Source organism: Lonchura striata, chromosome 4, assembly GCF_050655825.1.
Source record: "Lonchura striata isolate lonStrDom1 chromosome 4, ASM5065582v1, whole genome shotgun sequence".
In the NCBI taxonomy this organism is placed as follows: Eukaryota; Metazoa; Chordata; class Aves; order Passeriformes; family Estrildidae; genus Lonchura; species Lonchura striata.
In genome coordinates, this window is record NC_140706.1 from 2,713,340 (window position 1) to 2,736,473 (window position 23,134).

Genomic DNA, 23,134 nt, shown 5'->3' on the forward strand with positions numbered 1-23,134 from the left:
GCAAAAACCTGTGAATGGGCAGCGTGGAGCACTAGAGGTGAGGCTCCTGCAGCGTTTCCTTAATGAAGGTGCTGGCTGTGCGTAGATGAGGATTTTAATTTTTATTAAGCAGTGATTAAATGGATCAAATATTGCCGTGCGTAGACTCAGATCAACTCCTTGCAATCTAATTACTCAGCGCCGGCCTGATAGGCCCTTTCTGCTGCCTCTGCAAGTTAGCTCCACACTAATTATAATGATGCTGTGGGAGTTGAGAATGCTTAAACACAATGTGAGCTGCAGTAAGTTCAGCCCGGTGTTGTGAAAAACAGGATACGGCTCGTCCGCTGCCGCCAGATCACAGGAGCAGCACACAGTGTTTATAGTGAGCCTCAGCTTGATGCAGCTCCCACCGTGGCCTTGGGGTTTTTAAGAGTTCTTTTCTGCCTTTTCACTCACAGACTTTCACTTTCTTGAAGGCTGGGCGGAATCTTCAGGGCGAAGCGGGATTACACAGCCCCAGCCTGACATCGTAACGTGTTTCTTGCAGCTTGTTGGGGAGTTGGGTAATATATTCAATCTCATACCCAGAAAGTTCAAATAAAACAGAGAATTAAAGTGTAGGCGGGGAGAGCCTTGGAGATTTATCAGATAAATCAGGAATTTATCCCATCCTGCTGTTAAATCCACTTTAGCTCAAGTGTGTGTCCCTGCCTTCCTCAGTGCATAGGTGCTGTGAGGGCTCATGAGATGAGGGTGATCTTACTTGGGTTAGGCATGAAAAAAACAAGATGCCCACCCAAACCCAAATTTTTAGAGTCTTCTCTTGCAAAGCCACCTTCCACAGGCAGCTTAAGCTTCAGAGAAGCCTGGCCAAGGCTGTGGATGTGTGTCCTCACTCCCTTCCAACCAGCAGAGGAACGTCAATGAGATGTTGGCTGAGCACAGGGGCTGAGTGCTGAGTACTTTCTCCAAATGCTTTGGCACTGCTGGGATGAAACTTATTTTCAGAAGACTTGGTATGATAGGAAAGCTAATGCTGATTTCTCTGGGGATTTGAGGGTGTTTTGAAGAGGACAGAGGATGTAAAATAATTTTCAGGGAGCAGCAAGGATTTGGATAAAACTGAAACATTAATTTTTTGGCATGTGCATCACTGGCATCAGGTCTGGCAGGGGACTTCAGCTCCCAATCTGGACACTTCATCCCTTTGGCTGTTGCTTTCTAGAGCTGTCAAAGGCTCATTTTTCATTATAATAGGATATTGAGAAGTGCTGCAGAAGAGCCTTGTGGGGACCCATGTTCACCTCAAGACAAAGCAGTGTCTGCTGTGCCTGTCTGAGCCCAGCAGGCACAAAAACATCAGATTTTGGTCCTGCAGCCAATTCTGGCTATGAGCAGACTTGGAAGCCCCTTTCAGGGTCCTTATTGTGGCTCTGACTGGATCCAAATGACCCTGTGGGTGCTGCCTCAGCCCTGGGCTCTTGGCTGTGAGCTCTGCAGGCTTTGCACACATTGATGTACAGAAAGGGCATAAAATTGGGATAAAATGTCAGTGTTTTGTAATACAGCTTCTGGAGAGTGGAAAAGAGCCCAGTGAAACTCCAGAACTACTTCAGCTCAAATGGGGTATTCTCAGTGTAGGAGCAGTTGTGCCCTTTCATGGGGAGAAAGGGGTTTTCTAAAAAAGCACTGTGTGTTACTATGGCCATTTCTTCCCAGAAACCAGAAATTAGGACGAATTTTTTAAGGAACTGCTTGAAATGAAAAGCAGATGGAGCATGAAGCATCTGCCATAAACCACTGAGACTGAAGGTGATCAGGAATGTGGAATTCCTGGAGCATCTCAAAGCAGTGGTGCATCAGAACACGAGGGATTTGAACTATCCCAGTATCTGCACTCCAGACAGCCACATGTGCACCATCAAAGAGCTCTGAATTACAAAGATGCTGTGTTTTGGATGGTTGGAGTCTCTAAATCCTTAATCTGAGAAGCATCCCGGGGTTTGGGGTTAGACAGATAAACCCATCAGGAGCAGGGTGATAAATAATGAGGCTTTTTGTAGGACCAGCAAATCTTTGGCCTGTTGGAGTTTTGTGGGATTGGTCCTCTTCACACACTGCACAAATTATCCTTAAAGGAAAAGTATTTATCTTTTTTTTTTCCCCCCTTTTACTCCAGATTAGGAACTTGTCAACTTTGTTTTGTGGCAAAGTCTTGTGCATGTTACTGAATGGGTCAAAGGATCAAGGAAGAGTTTTCTAAACTTTTTTTCCAGGATTTTGGTGATAAAGATGGCTTTTAATAGATGTCTTCGAGCAGGAGCATCTGAAGATGAACAGTTGGGTTATACTGAGCCTGAGAACTCCTGTAGTTTTCCTTTAAACTGGAAATTTACTCCATTTGGCTGTGATCTTTGTGTGTAGAATTCAGTCTTAAAAAAAAACAGTGTGGCTGAACTTTATCCTGATCCTGTCAAATTGGCTTAAAGCACTTGTGTGTCAATTGTATTACTCTAAGCCTCAAACTGGAGCTTCCAGAAATTTCTTTTGTGTTGAGGCTGGTTTGAGTGAAAGGGGATTCTGCCTGGACTCAGATTCGAGATTTCTGAAACTCCTGAAAGCTGCTGTCCTCATTCTTCAGTGTTATTTTCTGGTACAACACAGAGGAACAAACACAATTGCAGTGCCTGAAGTGCCCAGTGGGAAATGTGAGGTGCCTGAGACTTTTGTGGTGAGCTTTGATGCTTTTTTTTTTACATATCTGTATTCCTTCACCTCCTGGGGAGGGAAGATGAAGGAAAAAGAGGAGAACTGAGGTTTATTATCTTTCTCCTTGTTTTTTCTGGGGCTGTGTCTTTGATACCTGGCTGTGCTGGGTGGATAGTCCTGCTGGAAGTGTGGATTTCTCCCTGTCCTTGGTCCTGCAGAGGGTCTCTAATCACCTCCTGAGGTCTGCTGGCAGCATCCTTGGGATTTGCTGTGGTGTTTTGGAGGAGGGAGATCTCCTAAGCTCCGTGCAATTTGGGCATGCTTAAATGGAAGGCTTGAAAACGTTGGAGAAATGGGATTTGAAAGAGAACTTTTGTTTTGCTGGCTAAGGTAGCTCAGAATTTAAACCTTGATCTGAACCCAGAACTGAAATGTTGACCATGGGCTGGCTTTGGTGTGTGCCAAAACCTCATCAGCTTTCCTGCCTGGTTGCCTTGGCCACCTTGTGTGTCAGGATTCCATTCCTGGGGAAATAAAGGGATTGCAGACTCCTTCTCTTCCATGCCTCTCTTGCCCTAAATCAGATATGAGGGAGCTCCTGCATCACTCTGCAGCCCTCCATCCCTAAATACCATTGAGTACAAAGTTTAACATCCTGAACTTGTCATCATGATTCCCCAAAACATCCAGCCTGGGTTGCTTTGGGGTCTCTTTGTGTCCGTGGTGGATGGGAATGTTCTAAAGCTGCATCATGTTTTGTCAATGGATGTTTCCTTCCAAGAGGCCCAGGATCTTTTGGGAGATGGATTGAGGAAGTGAGATGGAAAGGGAGAGGACTGAGTTTTGATCTGATTTTTCATGCCTCTCTGCTCTCAGCATATGCTTGGCTTCTGCTCCAAACTCCCTGAGTGGATTTCTTTTTCCAGTTGAGTTCTTAGTCCCACTTGTTCTGTGACTTACTCTTCACAGGACTTCAGGGAAGATTCATCTTCACAACATTGGGCAGAGTCCAGCAACCATCACATAAATGAAAGCCCAGCTTGAGGACATTAGAAGTTTGTATTCTGAGTTCTACAATGTTTTTAATATGATTTTTTCTTTTAATTAGGGCTTTAATGACCTTGCTGCTGTGCTGCAGGTCAGTGTAATTAAACTTTCTTTGCATAGGATATTTCAGAGAATTGGGAAAAACATTAACAGGCAGTTCAGAGACTGTCCACGAGCTATGATTTTGATTTAGTAAATATACAATTAATAGACCTCAGGAGCTGTAAACCAAATTTTTAGGGCTGCTGGTCATTAACTTACTGCTGTGGAATCCCAAGCAAAGTGAGATCAGAATTGCTGCAGTTTCCCCTGAAACTGTAACCTTGTCTCTACAAATTGTGACATTTCAGAAATCCAGGCAGGTAAAATGGAACTGCCACGTTGATGAACATAATTGCTCCCCATTCCAGTGTGTAGCTATACCTTAATTTCAGGGGAATGCTCCTGTAATAATCAGCTACTCAAATTCCACAGCTGGACCAAGAGTTGATTTTTATGCCGTAAATTTCCATGGTGCAGGTGGAGTGACACATTTTTCAGTGGCTTTGTGAGCCTGTCACAGATGAAATGCCATCATAATGCAGCTCACCACCTTCTGAATGAAGCCACAGCAGTCCATGGGCTGCAGAACATCCTGAAAATGTCTGGCTTTAAAAAGGCAGAAAGGTAAATTGTGGTTTGTTGTTATTGGACACAAAATGAGTACACAGAAGCTTGGTGAGTTCAAGAGATAAAAAGAGCTAATTTTATTTCTGACTTCGTTATATATAGAATTCTAAAAGTGACAGTGAATTGGAGGATGAAATTGCCACCTCTCTAACCACACTGGTTAAACTAACAGCTTCTTTAGTTCTCTTTTCCCACAAAGAAGAATGTAAACCAATCATTATTTACATGAACAGTGCGTGAGAATTCCAGTAGAAATATGTAAACATTATTAGAAGGTTAAAGAAGTTTTATGAGAATTTTAAAACTTTCAAAAGAACTAAAAAAAAACAACACTTCTAAAAATCAGGGCAACAGTTGTTAATGCTGGCTTTTAGTGCCTGTGGCTGTACAGGTGGATCTGTACAAGGAGAGGCAATGTTTGGTCGTGACTGTAATAAAGGAGTGAGCAATCAGCTTTGGGAAGGAGTGTGCTTAATCTGGTGTAATTATTGTCTCCATTACAAAGTAAATTTTGCTGCCCACCAGAAGGATTCTTGATCCTAGAATCTTATCTGGCTGATTTTGGATTAAAGGAAGTGCTGGGAGTCTCGGACCCAGCCAGGATGAATCACAGAATTACTGAAGATGGAAAAAAAAACTCCAAGATTGAGTCCAAGCTGTGCCCAATCCCCACCTTGTCACCAGCCTGGAGCACTGAGTGCCACCTCCAGTCCTTCCTTGGACAGCTCCAGGGGTGGGCACTCACTGCCTCCCTGGACAGCCCATTCCAGTGTTTAACAGCCCTTTCCATGAGGAAATTCCTCCTGATGTTCAACTGAACCTCCCTTGGTGCAGATTGAGGCCATGTCCTTATGCATAAGGACCTCCACGGCCAGCAAGGGCTCCTTTGCCAGGATGGAAACTGAAAATGAGCTTTTGTGATGCTCTTCAAGGTTTTTTCCTTCTGCCCTCTCATACTATGGCTTAACTACCTGAACCTTTTTTAAGAAAAGATATTATTTGCTTCTCTGGACCTGGTTGTCCTTTCAGAAATTATTTCAAAGCTTGCAGGCATCATTGCCCCTGACCTTTCATATTGGAAAGACTCCCTTGTCCAAAAAGCAATATTTTGGAGTGACAGAGAATCCTCTGAACCACAATGTGACCGTGTCTCCTCATGGAACCACCCCTCAGCCCTGTTTCTCTTGCTAAATTTTTCCTTTTCTCTAAAGGCTTTGAGCTGTGTGGAGTGTGAGGTAGGAGCCTGCAGCTGTTGGACCCAGCATCATGGGATGTCCTCATCTGTGAGAATTAAATTCCAGGCCCTTTGGGTTGCCAGGAATGGTCAGGAATGTGACCTATGGTTTCTGAATCTTCCCAATAAATGCAAAGGAATTTGCCTGGGAACAGCTGGTCTGATGACTCTCAAAATGTCAAGCTCATATTTGCATGCTTGAGGTGTCTCTTGTCAGGTTTTAGCCTGGAGTTTGGGGATGGCTGAGCGTCAGAAGTGCTGTTTGTGTCTATCCCTCTCCTGCCTGCAAGCAGGCACCTCACAAGGTGTCCTTTATTCATGTGGCTGCCTGTTCATTACACATCACCTTTGATTTTTGGGTTTTTACATCCTCTTCCCATCCTTATCTCTGCCCTGCAAATGGTGCAGAAAGCAGATGTTAGATAAGATCCCAAAGTCATGGAGAGATTTTTGTTCTTTTCATTCTGGTGATAAAGATTTCCAGTGTGGCACTGATAACCTCAAAAGCCAAGCCCTCCTTTATCTGATCCAACTCATTGGGTTTTACCTCTCTCAGCAAGGCACTGATGCTGCAAAAGCTCAGATGGGCATTTGGGAGCTCAGAGCAGATTCCTGTGGGGGAATTCTCTGCTCTAGAGCCTTCCAGAAAGGGAAATTGGGCAGCTCCAAGCTCTCCCAGCTTTTCTCAGAGGAACAGCACCATCAAGGATGGTGGCACAGGCAGGCTGGAGGCTGAGGAGACTTTTTCCAGTGCATCCTCTCTGTTCTGTGGAAAAACTTGTGTTCTCCTGGAGCAACATCAGCTGCTGTCATCTCATCCTTTCTCCTGTGCATCCCCAGTGAGCTCATATCAACATCAGCCTGAAAACAGGAAGGGGAAGGGAAGCTACTTCAGAGGCTCTTAAATTCATATTCTGACACTTTAATTCTCTTTCTGGCTGCTTTGTGTTTTGGCCTGGTGTGTTTTTTCCGATGGAGATGAGAGGGGTGAGTGGATGTTCTTTCAGCAGGACTTTTTAAAGAAAACCTCATGTAGCCATTCCTGACCTCTGGGGCTGTTTGTTTTTGTGTCCTACTGCCATTTTTTGGCTTGGGGTAGCATATTATTGACTCAAACCTACAGCCTTAGACTTCTGTCTAGGGAAAAATGAAGTGCTTCATGTTTTCCTGCCCAAGACAAGAGTAGGGAAGACAAGAGATTGTCATGAAGCTCATTAGGGACAAAGTCCAGAATGCCTGAAAAATTGGTATTAAAAAGGCAGGGTGGGGGTTTATGAACCCTAAACACAGAGTTTCTGCCTTGATCTTCTTCCAAGCTCTGAGGAGTGACAAAACTGAGCAAAAAGCTTCTTGTATTTCCTGTTTTGATGATGTCAGAAATGTCTGGTGGCAATTTTGGTGCTACTTCTGGTCCCAGATGAACAGAAGAGTGTGGGTTGTGCAGAATAATATGCTAACAGTTCAGTTACATGTTTAAAGTGTGGACTGAATTTCTGAGATGAACTAACGGTGCCTATGGCTGATGTGAGAAGGTTTTCAGTGCTTTACCAGCATTATTTTTGTTGTGGTTTTCCCCAGGTATTATTGGGAACAACAAAGCTATAGGGAAATACATCACAACCATGATCTTTCTGTACTTTGCCTGCCTCCTTCCATCCATTGCCTTTGGGTCCCTCAATGATGAAAATACCCGTGGAGCTATCGGTGAGTTCATCAGTTTTGTGCTTCTTCAACTTACCACTTTTGTGCATTTGATTCCATGTATTTAAAGTGTCATTCTGGTCACAGAAAGTTCTGAAAGTTTTTATTTACAGGAGGAAAACAAACCCAAAACCATGACTGAAGGATTTTTTTGTAATTAAGTTCATTGCTTTTGTTGAAAACCATAAAAATTTGAACACTGCTTTGGATGTTATCATCTGACTTGGACTGGTACAGATGTATGCTACTGTATTTTTGAAATATGCTGACTTAATGTAATTATTTGCACATTTTTCTGGGTACAAGCTCCTGTGCTTTTGACCTAGATTTGATTGCCAGTATTGAAATCCCTGGGACAGAGCTAAACATAATCCTTTATCCCAGTTGTAGAAGCAGCTTGTCCTGCAGTCACAGTTCAGACAAGCATTGGTTAGGTCTTATAGGTGTTAAAATAAAATAAATACATTTAAAATGTATATATCTATAATATAACAATACACAGGACAAAATCCCACAGTCCATCAATTAGCTGAATATCTGGAAGCCTTAGTTATGGATACGAATTAAGAATCACTTTTTGATTTATGAGTGTGTTATGTCTGCACTCTTTAAACATTTCATCTCCTCATTAGTGGTTGGTTTCTCTGCCCTCTTGGATGAGGCAGGGATTAACCCAAATCCCTGTTTTTGTTTCCATCCTCCCCAATTCCAGATGTGAGGAAGACAATTTTCGGGCAGTGCATTGGAGGGCTGCTCTACGCCCTCTTCTCGGGGCAGCCCCTGGTGGTGCTGCTGACCACAGCTCCCTTGGCCCTCTACATCAATGGTGAGTCTGCAGCAGGGGATTGAGGGATTGGGACTTTGGGTGAGAGCTTTGTAGAGCTTGACTTGGGTTTGGTTGATAAATTGATGTCCCAGTGAGAGGAGAACTTTTATTTTATGGTGGGGCGTGGGAACAAGCTCCCCTGGGGAGTTACAGGGCACAAAGTCAAGGAGTGCTTGGACTGGCACATCAAGCACATCATGGGATTGATTGTTGGAGTGTCCTGTGTGGGGCCAGGAGTTGGCTCAATGATCCTGGGGCATCCCTTCCAGCTCAGGATGTTCTGGGATTCTGCAAAACCTGATCAAATTCCTCCCCTTTCCATCACCATCAGAATATCCCAAGTTGGAAGAGACCCACAGGGATCATCGAGATCAGCTCCTGGTTTAGTTCAAATTTTTGCAGAGAAATTTTGTTTTATTTTAATGAAAATAAGCATTTCTTCAGTTTTAATGAAGAAATCTCTTTAAGTACTGGTTTTCTGATGTGGCTGTGTTTAACCAGCTTGAGACAAAGTTTTTTGGGTTTGTTGAGTTTTAGATTTTTTTTTAATCAATGTTTTAAAGTATCAGCAGCAGCTTTCCAGGTGCTGCAAGATGATCTCAATGAACCAGAGATCAGCAAAAGGAACAAGCTCAGGATGTGTGGGGATAATCAGAGGATGGGCTATGACCAGCTGGAAACAGCAGCTGTGACACCCCTTGCTCAAGAGCATCCCAAAATGTCAGTGAGAGCAAATTCCAAGTGCTTTTGTGGCCTCAATCCCTAGGAAAAATGCTTTGAGCAGTATGGGGGGGAATATTTTTCCGAGTGTCTCTCCCCATTTCTCATGATGGAAGGAGAGAACAGATTGTGTTGATCCAGGATCCCTCTGGAAGTGCAGGAATATGGATTTTTAATGATGTTTGGAATAAATGCATTGGAGTGAAGTCTTGAAATTGGTTCTTTTTGGCCTGGAGCAGATGGGAATCACTGGGTGCCAGTGACAGGAGTTGACTGTGACACATGAATGCTTCACTTTTGCAGTCATCCAAGGAATCTGTGACGACTACAACTTGGATTTCAGTGCTTTCTATGCCTGGATTGGACTCTGGAACAGCTTTTTCCTTGTGATCTACTCTCTTTTTAATTTCAGCCTTCTGATGAAGCTCTTTAAAAGGTAGCTATTCTCAAGAAGTCATATTTTGATCAGATTATTCTTCAAATGGAAAAATTACACATTCCACAAGCTCCTTAATTATGAACTTGCTGCAAAATAGATTTTGTGAGATGAGGAAAGTATCATTTTGACTTATTGTTCCAGCTTGAAAGAAGTTCTCTGATTTACTGGGTTTTGTTTCTAAGTTGGAGCCTAACTCAAATTGGTATATTTTCATGTAAATTGATGAATATGCTGATTTTTCTTTGAACAGAGTTGAATGCAGCTCCATTAATTCCTGGGCTTTTTCCACAGGTCAACAGAAGAAATAATTGCACTTTTTATATCCATCACATTTGTGCTTGATGCCATCAAGGGCATTGTTAAAGGTAAGTCTTGCAACAGTGTTTTTCAGAGCCAAGCTCTGCTTTGCTGCCTCGTCAAAGGCAAGCAGAAGGCTGCAAAAATGTGTGATGTTTTCTTGTTCTGTGTTCAAAGTCTTCAGGGAAAAAAAGAAAATCAGTGTGTGTGTGAGATGGAGGCAGCCCTCTGTCAGCAGTTTACCTGGGTGTGCAGAATTTTTAGCAGCTCTAATTTCTGTTGATTGAGACAGAATTGGTTTCTAAACTTTCACCAAATGGAGAAACTGTTATGTTATTGATGTGAGAGCCTTCTCCTGATTCCAGTTTGGTTTTGAATGGTCCTGGCAAAAAAAAAAAAAAAACAAAAAACATTATTCAGACTCTGTGGAGGGGAATTGAAAGATGGGTTGAGATTTCCTGGTTTTCCCTGAGCTCTGAGACCCTTCTTTGATGTCACTACAAGGACTGCAGTGCCTCCAGCACCTTCCTGAAGCTCCTCTGCCCTTTCCAACCACTTGATTTTCCCATTTCTGGGTTAAATTCTAAGTCTCTGTGGAGAGCCTTGGGGTTTCACAGATCCCTCTGACACTTCTCTCCCTCCCCACAGGGATTGGCAGGAGGTATTTGAGAAGGTGAATCACGGTAGCAGAAATACCTTGTGAGTGGCAGCATTTCTGTTCATCCCAGTGAGGAGTTGGACAATGCCCCCCCATTCCTTGATTTTTTTGACCTGTTGTCCAACATCCCAAAATTTGGGCTAGCCTTTGAAATCCTTCAGGATACACCCAAGCACACTCCTTGCTTTTAAGATACTCAGGCTTGCAAGGGAATGCTTTCCAAGAGACTTGACACTGCAGAGCAATTTGAAGCGAGATACTTTCTCGCTTCACTGGGAATCCTTAATTGCCTTGTGTGCTTTGATTGTGCAATCAGAGGGTGTTTTTTTCTCTGTAGAACACCTGCATCTTTTAAATATCCTGCTTAGAGCTTGGTGAGGGAGAGGTTTTCCTGGGATAGCTGTTGACTTTGTGAGCTTTGCTGAGTGTGTGCTGTCAGTGCCCTGTCCTGGAGGCATGGGACAGTCTCCAGGTGGTCCTCAGGAGAATGTTCAGCTGCTCTGTAAAAGTTAGCAAATGCTCACAAAGTTTCTGTGGCCCAGAGCTGATCTCCTATAGCAGAGGTTAAAAGTGCAGGAAGCATCCACTGGTCTTTTCTGCCAGACTTTCAGGAATATGCAAGTAAATCCTCCGAGTATTGCAGTGGGAACAGGAGAAGATGATGTAAGACAAGGGGCAGTGGCCTTACTGACAGAAACCAGGTCTAGATTGGAAATTAGGGAGAAATTCTTCCTTGTGAGGGTGGGGAGGCCCTGGCACAGAGTGCCCAGAGAAGCTGTGGCTGCCCCTGGATCCCTGGAAGTGTCCAAGGCCAGGTTGGTTGGGGCTTGGAGCCCATGGGGGAGGTGGGAGCTGTCCCTGAACATGGGAGGAGGTGGAACAAGATGATCTTAAAGATCCCTTCCAAACCAGCACATTCTGTGATTTTATGCGTGATTTATGAACCAGTTGAGTTCTCTTTGTACTTGTGAAGAGATGAATTTGTAAGGAATGATGGTAATAAGTCAGCACTCCTTTGCCAACTCATGTTGGCTTCAGCTGCACCTGGGGGTGTTCAGGGCATCCACAGGTGGGACCAAAGCTCTTTCCAGACACAGGAGGCCACTGGTGCTGGCAGGCACAGATCCTTAACCCTCTTAGAGCCCATATTTAAAAACATGACACCAGTGCAACTCATGGCCACGGGCTCATCTTTGTCCTTCCCTGCCTGTTTTTGAGGAGGTGATGGTTCACTGCTGCCACCTCCTCCTCCCACTCAGAATTTTGGTTGAGCAGTTCAGTAGGAAGTGAAAGCTGATATTTTCCCTGTGCTGTTTAAATGTGTCCTGTTAATGCCTTATCATGCTGGCACCAACTCTGGGCTTCCTGAGTGCCAGGGGACAATGGCACCTCTTCCCAGATGTTTTCCCAGCCCGTTCATAGCCTTGATTTTGTGCAAGGTACAGATGCAGGAAAGGAGGGGAGGGGAACCAAAGCCATGAGCGTTCACGCGGTCCCGGTAACAATTTGTTTTCGCTGCCTGGCTTGGCCACCGAGGCTGTGTTTGTTTGATCTTGACATCTGCACTGAGCAGGAAATGGTGGTGAGCAGGCAGAGGAAAACAAAGCCAGCTCATGTTGTTGGAGGTTGGAGAAAGGCTTGGCCTCATCCAGGGCACCCCTGGCTCTGCTGCTCTCTCTGGATGATGGCAGCAAGGTTCACTGAGCTCTGGTGTCTAAACAAACCAGAAGTGTTCAGGAATCAAATCCTTCCCAGCAAGGTGGTACAGGATGAAGGCCTCCACTCTCTGTCTTGGTGTGTTCTTGTTGCTTGAATTAAAATACAAGAGTAAAGCATGTTTTTTTTCCTCTATCCAGGAGGAACTGGAGCAATCCTGCCTGGTTTGGTGTATATCAATAAAATTGCAGCCTCAGAGATGGAGCATGGAGTGACGTAGTCAAGCTGAGCACCAAAGATCATCCCCAAATATCTTACTGCAATATCTCCCAACCCTAAATATATTATTGCAATATAGCCATCTGTGGGAGGTTGAGAACATCTACAAGACCCAAAACAAAGTCACTTGTTTGGTACTCATTCCAGTCCAAATCTTATCCAGAGGAATGCAAATACATTCTCTGTAGTTCCTGGGTTGTTTGTGCTGCTGGTTTCTCTGATGCTCAGATGTGTCTCTAGGAGTCAGTAGCATTTAGTGTGAGCAGGATTTTCTCCCTGGCCAGCTGTGAATTCCCAGGAAATGCTGCCAGAATCATTTTTGTCAGGACAAAAGCATCCTTTGGCGTTCAGAGAGCCGGAAAGTGCAAATCATCTCACGACCCACTCTGTGCCAGGCTGTGGGTCATGGCAGTGCCCTGGGCCCCAGTTTTACCTGTTTGCAGAGCAGGTGTGTGTGTCCTGCCAGGGCTGGGGCAGCTGGAGCACACAGGGAGGAAATAAAGGAGAGCAGAGCCTCTTCCATTGCACACGATGGGGAACCTTTCTGCACCAGGGTCAGGATGGGATTGCTCCTCACTGGTGGAACCTTTCTAGGGCTTTGGGGTGATGTCCTCACTCCTGGCTGCTCTTAGTGCAGTCTGAGAGGTTAAATTCTGAACTGTAAACCTTCTGTGATGTTTAAATTTATGTACAGATGTATCGAATGGGAGGCAGTCTTGTCTCTTACAGCCTCCGTGCCACACTGACCTCATCCACTTGTGGAATGCCCAGACTCCTTTTAAAGCACTTTAAATCCTTCCAAAGATGGTGCAAGAAAGATCATTACTGCATTTCAAATGGCTTCTTGGCTGATCTCGGGCCATTTTACACTGGGGTGAGCTCCAAAGCAGCAGTAACACAACCTGGGCTTCAGCCAGACTCAAGGCGGTTGCAAATATTGGTTGTGCTGCACAAGAACATTCAAAGCTTCTTTTCAAATATTCAGAATTTAGTTTGTCTTCTCTGCTTTCCCTGTGGCCACTGCAGATGGAAAAGCTGAAGTGTTTGGGGCTTTCAGAACCCAGATTATTATTTGAGAGTGAGGGAAATGTTAGAAGGTGCATTTTAGCCTAAGCTTCAGGTAGTTGTGTTTTTCCTAGAGAGGATGGTCTTGCCCTGAAGTTCTCTGTGCAAAGTTTGCAGGGGTATTTTGACCAAAATGAACAAAGGTAGTGAGACTGCAAAGCTCTGGTGTGGTGGTTTCCATGCTCCTGTATTTCCCATGGGTACAGGGGAGGGTGGATGCTGCATGTTGCTATTGGAGCAGATCTTGTGGGAACACTGAGGCTGCAAAGCCCAACTCCCATCTTTTGGTTTTACTTGCTCCTTCAGGCTATTCTTCCCCAGAGAGGTTAAACGATCCCAAAACCGTATTTATACACTTGGATCCAGCCAGTGACATAGAAATGGGAACACAGCAAATGCTCAAGAGCAAGAGGGTCTTCACAGCTGTCCATTCCTTATATAAATGCCTTTGAGCTGATCTAAAACATTTATGGACAGTTCCAGGAGCTTTACTGGGTCTTTTGCTTGTGCAGTTTACTTCAGCCCCGTAACTCTCATTTGCATTGTAAATTTAAATGTTCTGCCAGGTTTTGCATATCATCAACGCTTACCTCTAAATTCTGGACTAGCCTTGGAAAGAAAATAATTAGTGTACACTGTGTAATCCACTTAAGGATCTGTGCAGCCTGGCTGCTCCTAGTGTTTTCAGAGAATCCTGATGGAATTTGTTTACCAGGCTGCCGAAAGCAGGTGTCTAGATAGAAATATTTATATGTATATATAACAGCAGTGCTTCCAGTGTTGGGAACAAAACCACATTATTAGCACTGGAAATCCTTGCAGTGTTGCTTTTTAGATTAATTTAACTCTTACCTGTTAAAATAAGTGAAAAATCAATTCGTGAAGCACTGGCTTCCTAAGAGCAACAGCTCTGATTTCTCTCTGCAGGCTTGAGAGGCAGAGCTGGTGATGCATAACGTTAATACTTTGTGATCAAGCAAGAAACCCACTTTATTTTACTTGCTTTGATTGTCACACTCCTCTCCTAACGCTTGCCTGTTGGTTGTTTGTGCAGTTTTTAAGAAATATTACCACCACGGGCACACAGGAGATGGAAAACCACAGGCTGATGCTATCCCAGGCCTCGGCATCAACACCACCTTCCTGATGAACTCCTCAGTGAGCGAGAACCAGACTTGCACCCACGATGGGCACTACGGGCGTGAGACCGCCGTCCTCAGCCTCATGTTGATGTTGGGAACCCTTTGGCTTGGCCACACCCTCTATCAGTTCAAAAAAAGGTTTGTTTAGAGCTCAGACTGCTGGTTATTTCATGTTCTCTCTGAGGGAGTCATTAACAGCTTAGATCTTAATGCACAGATTGACCAGGTTGGAAGAGACCTTCAAATCATTGAGTCCAAACCATCCTCCACACCTCACCTAAACCCTGGCACCCAGTGCCACATCCAGGCCTTTGTTAAACACACCCAGGGATGGGGACTCCACCACCTCCCTGGGCAGAAAATTCCAGTACTTTATCACTCTTCCAGTGAAAAACTTTTTCCTAATATCCAACCTGTATTTCCCTTAGTGCAGCTCGAGACTGTGTCCTCTGGTTCTGTCAGTGCTGCCTGGAGAAAGAGCCCAACCCCAGCTGAGCACAGCCACCTTTCAGGAGCTGTAGAGAGTGACAAGGTCACCCCTGAGTCTCCTTTTCTCCAGACTGAGCACCCCCAGCTCCCTCAGCCATTCCTCACAGGGTTTGTGTTCCCAGCCCCTCACCAGCCTCGTCCCCTCTGGATGTGCTCAATTATCTCAACGCCTTTCCCAAACTGAGGGGCCCAGAACTGGACACAGCACTCAAGATGGAGCCTCACCAATTCTGCAACCCAAGAAAATCAGGTGGAAGCCAAAGACAGGGATGAACTTCCAGGGCCACCTGGAAAATATTCCCAGCAGAGCAAAATGTTTGCTCAGTGAACGATGCCCTTCTGTCTTTGGTTTGGCCTCACAAGTGACTTTCTAAAAAAGCTTTGGGTTCCCAATGCACATTGGGATCCCTGTATCTCCCTCCAAACAGGCATTGAACCATTTTGCTGGGCAAAAATTCCTGATGGTGCAGGCAGGTCTACTGGGAATGCACCTTCAGTGTGCTCCTGGGAGTCAAACACAGGCTCTAATTTGGGGTTTGCTCCTATTGCTCTTAAAACTCTTCATTTGAGATGCAGGAAGCAATTACAGTAAAGTGGAAATGAGACACAAATTGGTGCTTGAAGGTCTTTTTTTTTTTCTAGCTTGCATCTTATTTTGTTGTTTCTTTATGTTTTGCTTCTGCATTCATCAACCTTCAAAGGCTGTAGGTTCCAGAAGATTTAGGGCTGAGTGAAAGACTAATTTGTCACTCCAAGTATCTCTTCAGAATTGCAAAATGGGACTGAATTTTCACTTCTAAAGCATTAAATGTTGTCTGGATTGAGTGATTGTCCTGATAGTAGGGTGCTGATGGTAGAATTTCTTGTCTCTTTTGCAGCCCATATTTGCACGCGAGGGTACGTGAAATTCTGTCCGACTGTGCCTTACCCATTTCAGTCCTGACCTTCTCTGTTGTGGGTTCCTATATCTTCAAGGAAATTGAAAGTAAGTTCTAATTTTGTTCTCTTGGATGCTGGGGTTTATGAAAGAGAGAAGTGAAATCCTAGAAGAGTTTTGCTAATAAATAAAGTTCTTCCATATAATTTCACAAATACTGCGTGTACTTCCCTCCAAGAGCTCAGATTTCCTCACCATTAGATTTCTGTCATTCAAAACCCTGATTAAATGAGACTGGGGCAAGAAAAATTATCCAGATGTGCCTTTTCAATGAGTTTGAGGTGTGTGTCACAATAAGGGAGATGAACAATTTCTGGCAAAGAACAAAGGGCAGAGTAATCAGCAGGCAGGAAGGGTTGTTGCCAGTCATATCAACATGGAGTTGGTCATCCCAGTTTGTCCTCTTTGTCTCCAGTTTGTTTTCCTAATTTAGGTGAAATGGTGCAGAGCATCTGGGCAGCTCTAAGTTACACAAGGAAATCTAAAAATGAGACACCATTCATTGGCCAGATAGATCAACTTTTCCATATCAGGAAGCGATAATGGGGACAGGAATTGCATTGTCCTGCAGTGACGTGAGTGGGTGATGTGAGGAAATGTATGGAAACAAATAAGAAATGGCTTTTTTTTTTTTTTTATTGTGATGGCCATTCCATCCAGTTGGATTGCAAAATGTTGCGTGGCCATGTGTGATTTATCCCTAGCCATGGATTGCTTCCAATGGCAGTAGTTTTGATTTAGATTTTATACTAAAATGCCTTGCACAGCTTGTTGGAGATGAGGAAGTTCTCAAATGCCTCTGTGGGTTGATGAGCTGAGCCTTATGGTGCTGGTTAGAAATAAGGCTTCCTCATCCAAAAACATGTTGCATCTGTGGAAAACAAGTTTCTCTCCTTTGTTTTGCTCCAATATCTGTAAATGCCTTGCTAGGACGAGCAGTGGTCTGTCCCATCAGGATGGCAGCCAAGTCGTGAGTGGATGGAGGAAAAAAATAAACCAAACCAGCCAGATGGACCCATCTTCCATGGCCTCCAGGCTTCCACATGCCAGAGCATCACGCCTGCTTTCCTGCTTGCTTCCCAGTACTTCGTGGTGTGGGTAAAACATTGATGGTTGGATAAGAAGGTGCCTCCTAACATCCTTCCCCTCCTCTTTGCAGTGTCCAAATTTAACTACAACGCCTCTGACAGCTTGTTTGTGCTGGCCCCTGTGCAGTCCCTGTCCATTGGGTCGGTGATGAGTGCCATGGGACTGGGGTTTCTCCTCTCCATGCTCTTCTTCATCGAGCAGAACATCGTCGCGTCCCTCACCAACGCTCCGGAGAACAGGTAACGCCTCTGGTGCTGCTTTTCCCTCTGTGGAGGGATGTTCTGGGTCTGTCACCACCACTGCTAGCCCAAAGCTTGTCTGAGCATCAGAAATGTTTTTAAGAATGTGTTTTTAAGAATTCCTGTTGTCACAGGTGGAGGTAACTCTGCTGCTTAACTCCTCACCATCCCCAAAGCCTGGTGTTGTGGCAGTGAGCCAAATCCATGAATCCTCAATGAGCTCATCACCTCAACCTGTTTCTTCTTTACTCTCTGCCCAACACCATTGTTTGTCACCTAAAACTCTCAAGGCATTTTGCAGGAAGAGTTTGGGAGACAAGAGATGGCGTAGTGAATGTGAAGTGGGTATTTTGTACAGTTTGAGGTAACACCTAAAGAGTTTTGTCACCTAAAACTCTCAAGGCATTTTTCAGGAAGAGTTTGGGAGACAAGAGGTGGCGTAGTGAATGTGTAGTGGGTATTTTGTACAGTTTGAGGTCTTTGGATGCACCTCAGGGTACTTAGGGAGTGTGACATGTGTGGACACTTGCACTGCTCTTGCAATGCAATTTGTTGAAAAGTGAGAAGTCAATGACCTACATAAATGTTGGAGCACAACGTGCTGCAGCTGAGCATCAGGAGAGCTTGGAGTTGGTAAATTCCAACTGAAAACAAGGTGGAAGTGCAACAAAACAATATGTCCAAGTCTCACTTATGTGCAAACTTGAGGTGTTGCACTATTAAAATATTCCCTCTGATGTGTTTGTGCCAACTGCAATCAGATGTAATGTCAAGAATGACTGTGGATGACTTTTTTCCAGGGAAACTACCATGTCTCTGAGGATTTTTTGCTAATGTGATGCGTGGGAGGGTTCTCTCCTTGCATAATATCCATTAGCATTCTCCATGTTGTAGCTGGAGTGACACAGTATTAGGAGAGAGGAGACAAGCTCAAATTCAGCTACACTAATTTAGTTTCCTTTGACCACCTCTTATCTCTATTATATCCCTTTAAGTGCTGCATAAATCTGTATGTAAGTGGGTCATCTCTTGGCTAATACACGTTTGGTATTTTCCACTAGAATGTCTTTAAGGAATATAAAATATTCTTTGGTGTTTTTCAGAGTGTTTTTCCGAGCACCTCGGTACAGGGCTGAGCTGATCAGGTGTTGGGGCAGGGATTTTTAGAGATGTAAAAACTAGGACTTGACACCATCTGTTTGTGGTGCCATCACAGACACCTTGCACTATCCCAGGTTGCTCCAACCCCCAGTGTGGCCTTGGACTCTTCCAGGGGTGGGGCAGCCACAGCTTCTCTGGGCAGTCTGTGCCAGGGCCTCCCAACCCATACAGGGAAGGATTATTTTCTAATATCTTATCTAAACCTACTCTTTGTCTGTTTGAGTCCATTCCTATTGTAAATGCAGGTGAACCCAATGGGAGAAATGACAATGTCTGACTCAATTCAGAAGGCTGAATGATTTCTTTATTATAACTATGCTAAAATACATTAATATACTATATAAAAGGAGGATACTAAAACTACATACTACTTTCTCTGACTCTAAGACAACTTGTGACCCTCTCTCGAGAGCCCAGCCCCAGGTGGGTTGGATTGGCCACCAGGCTCAAACAATCCTCACCAGAATCCAACCAAGCACTCACTCCAGGTAAACAATTCTCCAAACACATTCCACATAGGAAAAACAAGGAGCAGAAATAGAAATTGTTCTCTCTTTCATTTCTCTCTGTGCACCTCTATGGAAAATCCTGAGAGGGAGAGAAATGTGCTTGCCACACATTCCCCCTTGTCCTGTCACTCCAGGCACTTGTAAAATCTTTTCCCAATCATTCTTGTAGCTCCCTTCAAGTCCTGGAAAGCTGCAATTAAGTCACCCCAAAACCTTTTCTTCTCCAGGCTGAACAATCCCAATTCTCTCAGCCTTTCCTCACAGCAGAGGTGCTCCATCCCTCTGATAATCTCAGTGGCCTCCTGGATTAATTCCAACAGGCTGATGTCCTTAAAGCCTTCTGAAAAGAATGGGGAGGACAACAAACAATGACCCTGAGGGTGCTGAAGGTGCCTTTGCTCAGAGAAATCAGCACGTGAGCAGGGGCTGTGTTTCCAAAGCACGAGCCAACGCAGGAAACGCGTTTGCAATCCCACCCTTCCTGGCAGCACCTTCCAGAGGCATTGCAGGGTAGACACCTACCTGACCCACTCACCCCACAGCCTCCTCAGTCAGTGGAGGGGGACACTCCCAGTGGGAGCAGGCTTTTGTCCCAAAACAAGCCCCACCCAAGATTTCTGCTGCCCAAACAATGGCTTTGATCTTCGTGTGCTGGGTCAGCTCTACCAGCTCCATCTGCCTCGTGTCCAGGAGTATCGTGGATGGCTCCAAGTCTGTGCTGAGGTCTTCAGTTGGGTGGCATTGACACATCTAAATGATGTTCCCTTTCCAGCTGGTGGTGCCCAGAGAGAATTCAGCTGATCCATTGAGGATGTTACGTGCTCCAGTGGCAGAGATAGAGCCGTAGACCTTTCAGTGAGGGTTTAAAATCTGAGAGATGAATCCTTCCCCAGATTTTTTCTAAACTTTTCTCATAATATCTCAGCAGTTGGTACAAGATAGGAGTATTCAGGAAAGGGGCAGACCTTGGAAAAAATGGCAAGGTTAAAGTAGATGTGAGTTCAGTCTTGATGCTGCTTTCTGCACAGTCCTGGCAAAGTGGATGTGCTCAGATTCTTCAGTGAAGGCTGTCAGATTCCCAGAAGTAAAACAGGGAGGCTCTGCAGCATTTGATGAACTTAGGAGCAAATCTCCTTAGTTGGCTACCAACCTTTTGGAATGTGTTGCCCAGAGACACAGTGGCTGTCCTCTCTAGAGGTGTCCAAGGAGAGGTAGGATGGGATTTGGAGCAACCTAGGGTAGTGAAAGGTGTCCCTGCCCATGGCAGGGGGTTGGAACTGGATGATCTTTAGGTTTTCTTCCAACCCAAACCATTCTGCGATCCATTCCATGATTCTGTGACTACCAAGGAGGAGCTGAAGTTTAATGAATTCTTGTCCCATTTTCTTATCATGCAGTAGCAATTACATAATTAGGGGATTACTGCAGCATACCAAGCACGTGTTCTGCTCATGGGGAAGGAGAGAGATCAGGGATACAAACAAGAAACTTCAGTGTCAGAACTTTGACAACAAATGCTCAGGATTTTATCCACTCCCTCTGTGGACTCTGTGAGCAAACACACACATGGATTTTGTGCAGACTCTGCAATAAATGTAGGAGAAAAACACTGATGAAATTTTCATGGGCTGTTAGTTTAGTGGGCTTCCTTTCTGCTCAGAGCTGTTCTTTCCAGATGACAGCAGCTTTGGGGAGCAAACCATCGTATTTCACTCCTTGGTGTTGACACCATGCACACGGTAGATCCAGAGGTGTGAAATCCCTGTGTGTGTTCAACAAAGGCAGCCTGTAGGGGTTGCACCAGGTGTAACCAGGTGTAACTGCTGTCACCAACCCCTCGTTGCAGGTTGGTGAAGGGCACAGCCTATCACTGGGACCTGCTGCTGGTGGCACTGATCAACACGGGGCTGTCGGTCTTCGGCCTGCCCTGGATCCACGCGGCCTTCCCGCATTCCCCCATGCACGTCCGGGCCCTGGCCTACGTGGAGGAGAGGGTGGAGAGTGGACACATCTATGAGACGTAAGTAGATCTCTTTGGATTCATTGGTGGCTTCCCAGTCCTTTGGGAACAGTGGGTTTGCATGGTTGGGGTGTCGGGTGTTGTATTCCAGATGTGAAAGTGATGGAAAGGTGCACCCAGTGAACCTTGATTTGGCTTCATCCCCTTCACTCAGGCACTCAAATTCATGCTCTGGCCAGTGGCAGCATCCTGCAGGGATCCCACCCACTCCATTGCACCCGTGGGTGGGTGACTTTTCCTCGGGAAAAGTCAGCCAAGGCCATTTTCAGTTTCAGCCCTGTGGAAAGCTGAGGAGATGCTTTGGCCGGATCTCTCCGGATGCTTTCCCCAGAAAGAATCCAGAGCTGATTCACTGCCTGAAACCTGTCTGGTGGTTATTACAAAGTGGAGGAAAAATGCACCATTATTTCAGAGCTCCCATAACATCTCACACCACATTTTGGGAAGATGCTTAAATTCTCTGGGTTTTTAAATAAAAACAAGTGTGAAGCCATGGCTGGGTCATGGATTTCTATTTAAGACCAACTCTTCTGCTGCTCTGAGTTGAGCAACACATTCTTATCACAGACCTAAAATTAAAAACCTTTTTCTCATGAAACAATCTCTGCTCTGGAGCAGATCTGGCCCATTTGATCTCAGGCTGTTGCAGTTGAGTGCTTTTACCACAGGAGTGGTAATTTCCACTCACATACCATTAGTTTTAATTATCCTGCTTTGGTTTCCATTTTCTGCATTGCCATTTATCAAAAGTGAGGCTAAGTGATCATTGACTTTGGGGGATGGAGTGGGTCTGTCTTAATCTCAGTCTTGCCTTCATGCTTGTTTTGGTGCCAAATGGCCCAGCCCAGCCAGGCACAGCTGATTTTGGGTCAGGGATGGACAGATTTCACCTTCCATGTGTGGAAATTGCTGAGTTCTGCTGCTCCCTGTAACTCCTCTACAGATCTTTTCCTGGGAGATCAGTCCCTTGGGTTTGTATTCCCATTAGCATGCTTTGCTATTGGTTGTTTCTACAACTGTATCTCTCTTGAATAAACATTAAACCCTATTTAAAGAAAAAATCAACTTTGAAATTTGCTTTCTGTACAGTTTTAATCAGTGCCCTTGCTCCTCATGTCCATGATCTGCTCTGGGATACCTCCACTCCCTGTTTCTTTGAGAGATGCAGAACTCCCACTTTGAAACCCATGTACCAAACCTCCCTCCTGTGGCTCCTGTTGTCACTTTTAATATCCAAGTGCCTCTTTTTCCTGTTTTTCCACTGTCTTGATTCTGTATTTTGGTTTTGCTTTGACAAAGTCAAGTTCCCTGCCTGAACTAAGGACTAATTCCTGCACTTCTCATCTCCTCCTTCACCCAGCTGTCCCAAAAAAAAAAAACAACAAACAAACAAACAAAAAAAAAAAGGTACCAGAGAGGCCTTTTTGGCCACTCTAAGCCAAATTCAGCTCCAGGGTTTATCCTGGAAGGGCTGAGGGCTGCCCTGATCTCCTTGAGGGTGTTCTCTCATGGCACAGCTTTGCTCTGCTGGAGGCAGATCGGTGCTGGGAACTGGATATTGGGAGTGAAAAACAGAATGAGCTTTTCCTAGTGCTTTGAACTCCCTTTGAGACCAAAGCTTTTTGTTCTCTGCAAAGCACTGGGGCTTGAACAGGAGGCTCCAAGCAATGTAGTCATCTTTTTTTTTTTTATTTTTTTTTCCCTCTTTGGCCAGCTCTGCTGAAAAAGAAATGAAGCTCAATTAGAAAATCAGCTCTGTCTCCCTTGGCAGGCTCCTTCCCTGCACTCAAATCAAAACTCCCACAGGATGATGATATAAACAAGGATAAAGATCTGTCACAGCAAAAGCAAAATTTTCTTCTCTCCTGTAGAGAAGCGATTTAAGTTTCCTGTGGCAATCTGCAAACAGGCTCTTGTTGCTTACTTGGAGAAATTCAGGAATGGCTAATCCCATGCTAGCCATATTTAGAGGATTTTGGGGAAATGAGCCTGGATTATGCTCTTTAATCTCCATTAATTAGTTTATTTCCATCACAGCACAGACTTTCTGGAGCTGTTTCCTCAAGGGCCAAACCAGATTCTGAACACACGGAAATCAAGAATTCCTCTGTTGACTCAATGTCCTCTGTGACTGTGATGTTCTTATTCTGGAAATGAGGTGCTAGAATTAGCAGAAGACCAATCTAAGGCTGGGAACATCAGTTTTTAAAATATCGTGTTTGGCCAATTATGAGCAATTTTAGCTATGTTCTGATAAAATATTCCA

At 44.7% G+C, this 23,134-nt stretch overlaps 1 protein-coding gene across 6 annotated transcripts in view; it reads left to right on the top strand.

The window, feature by feature from the left end:
• The window catches only part of SLC4A11 (solute carrier family 4 member 11), a 96,591-nt gene that overhangs the window by 62,463 nt on the left and 10,994 nt on the right, over positions 1-23,134 (top strand). For all 6 annotated transcript variants that reach the window (XM_085577460.1, XM_085577462.1, XM_021526814.4 and 3 more), the window contains 8 exons: positions 7,220-7,345; positions 8,055-8,168; positions 9,192-9,324; positions 9,619-9,692; positions 14,337-14,562; positions 15,792-15,898; positions 17,010-17,178; positions 20,695-20,868. In XM_085577460.1, coding sequence (XP_085433586.1) covers positions 7,220-7,345; positions 8,055-8,168; positions 9,192-9,324; positions 9,619-9,692; positions 14,337-14,562; positions 15,792-15,898; positions 17,010-17,178; positions 20,695-20,868 — 1,123 coding nt within the window. The remainder of the gene's footprint in view (positions 1-7,219; positions 7,346-8,054; positions 8,169-9,191; positions 9,325-9,618; positions 9,693-14,336; positions 14,563-15,791; positions 15,899-17,009; positions 17,179-20,694; positions 20,869-23,134) is intronic.